Genomic DNA, 294 nt, shown 5'->3' on the forward strand with positions numbered 1-294 from the left:
GGGGGGGGGGGGGGGGGGTCATACGCCAACCTCCCTGTTTGTATGTCCTTTTTCTTTTGTCATAGTTTAATTATACTCCCATATATTGTTACGCATCTCAAGCTATCATGACTTTACCAAAGTGACACATCTTTCTTTTTCCTATATATATATCTGCTCACCCCTCCCTCCGTTCATCGTGCCATGGAGCAGTCAGGCAGACCCAGAGGCCGAGAAGAAAGAGGACGCTGATCCGGCAAACCAGGCCGAGGTACTACACATTGAAACACACTTTCTTTTCCTCTTCCTCTCTGT

General features: G+C 47.6%; 1 protein-coding gene across 1 annotated transcript in view; it reads left to right on the forward strand.

Annotated features, from left to right (window-relative positions):
- ganab (glucosidase, alpha; neutral AB) overlaps positions 1–294 on the forward strand; it is an 11,748-nt gene that overhangs the window by 4,517 nt on the left and 6,937 nt on the right. Inside the window, exon 7 of the mRNA XM_035669797.1 lies at positions 193–252. Coding sequence (XP_035525690.1) covers positions 193–252 — 60 coding nt within the window. The remainder of the gene's footprint in view (positions 1–192; positions 253–294) is intronic.

The sequence above is a fragment of the Morone saxatilis genome, unplaced genomic scaffold (assembly GCF_004916995.1).
Source record: "Morone saxatilis isolate NCDOM2014 unplaced genomic scaffold, NCSU_SB_2.0 Contig22, whole genome shotgun sequence".
NCBI classification, from domain to species: domain Eukaryota; kingdom Metazoa; phylum Chordata; class Actinopteri; family Moronidae; genus Morone; species Morone saxatilis.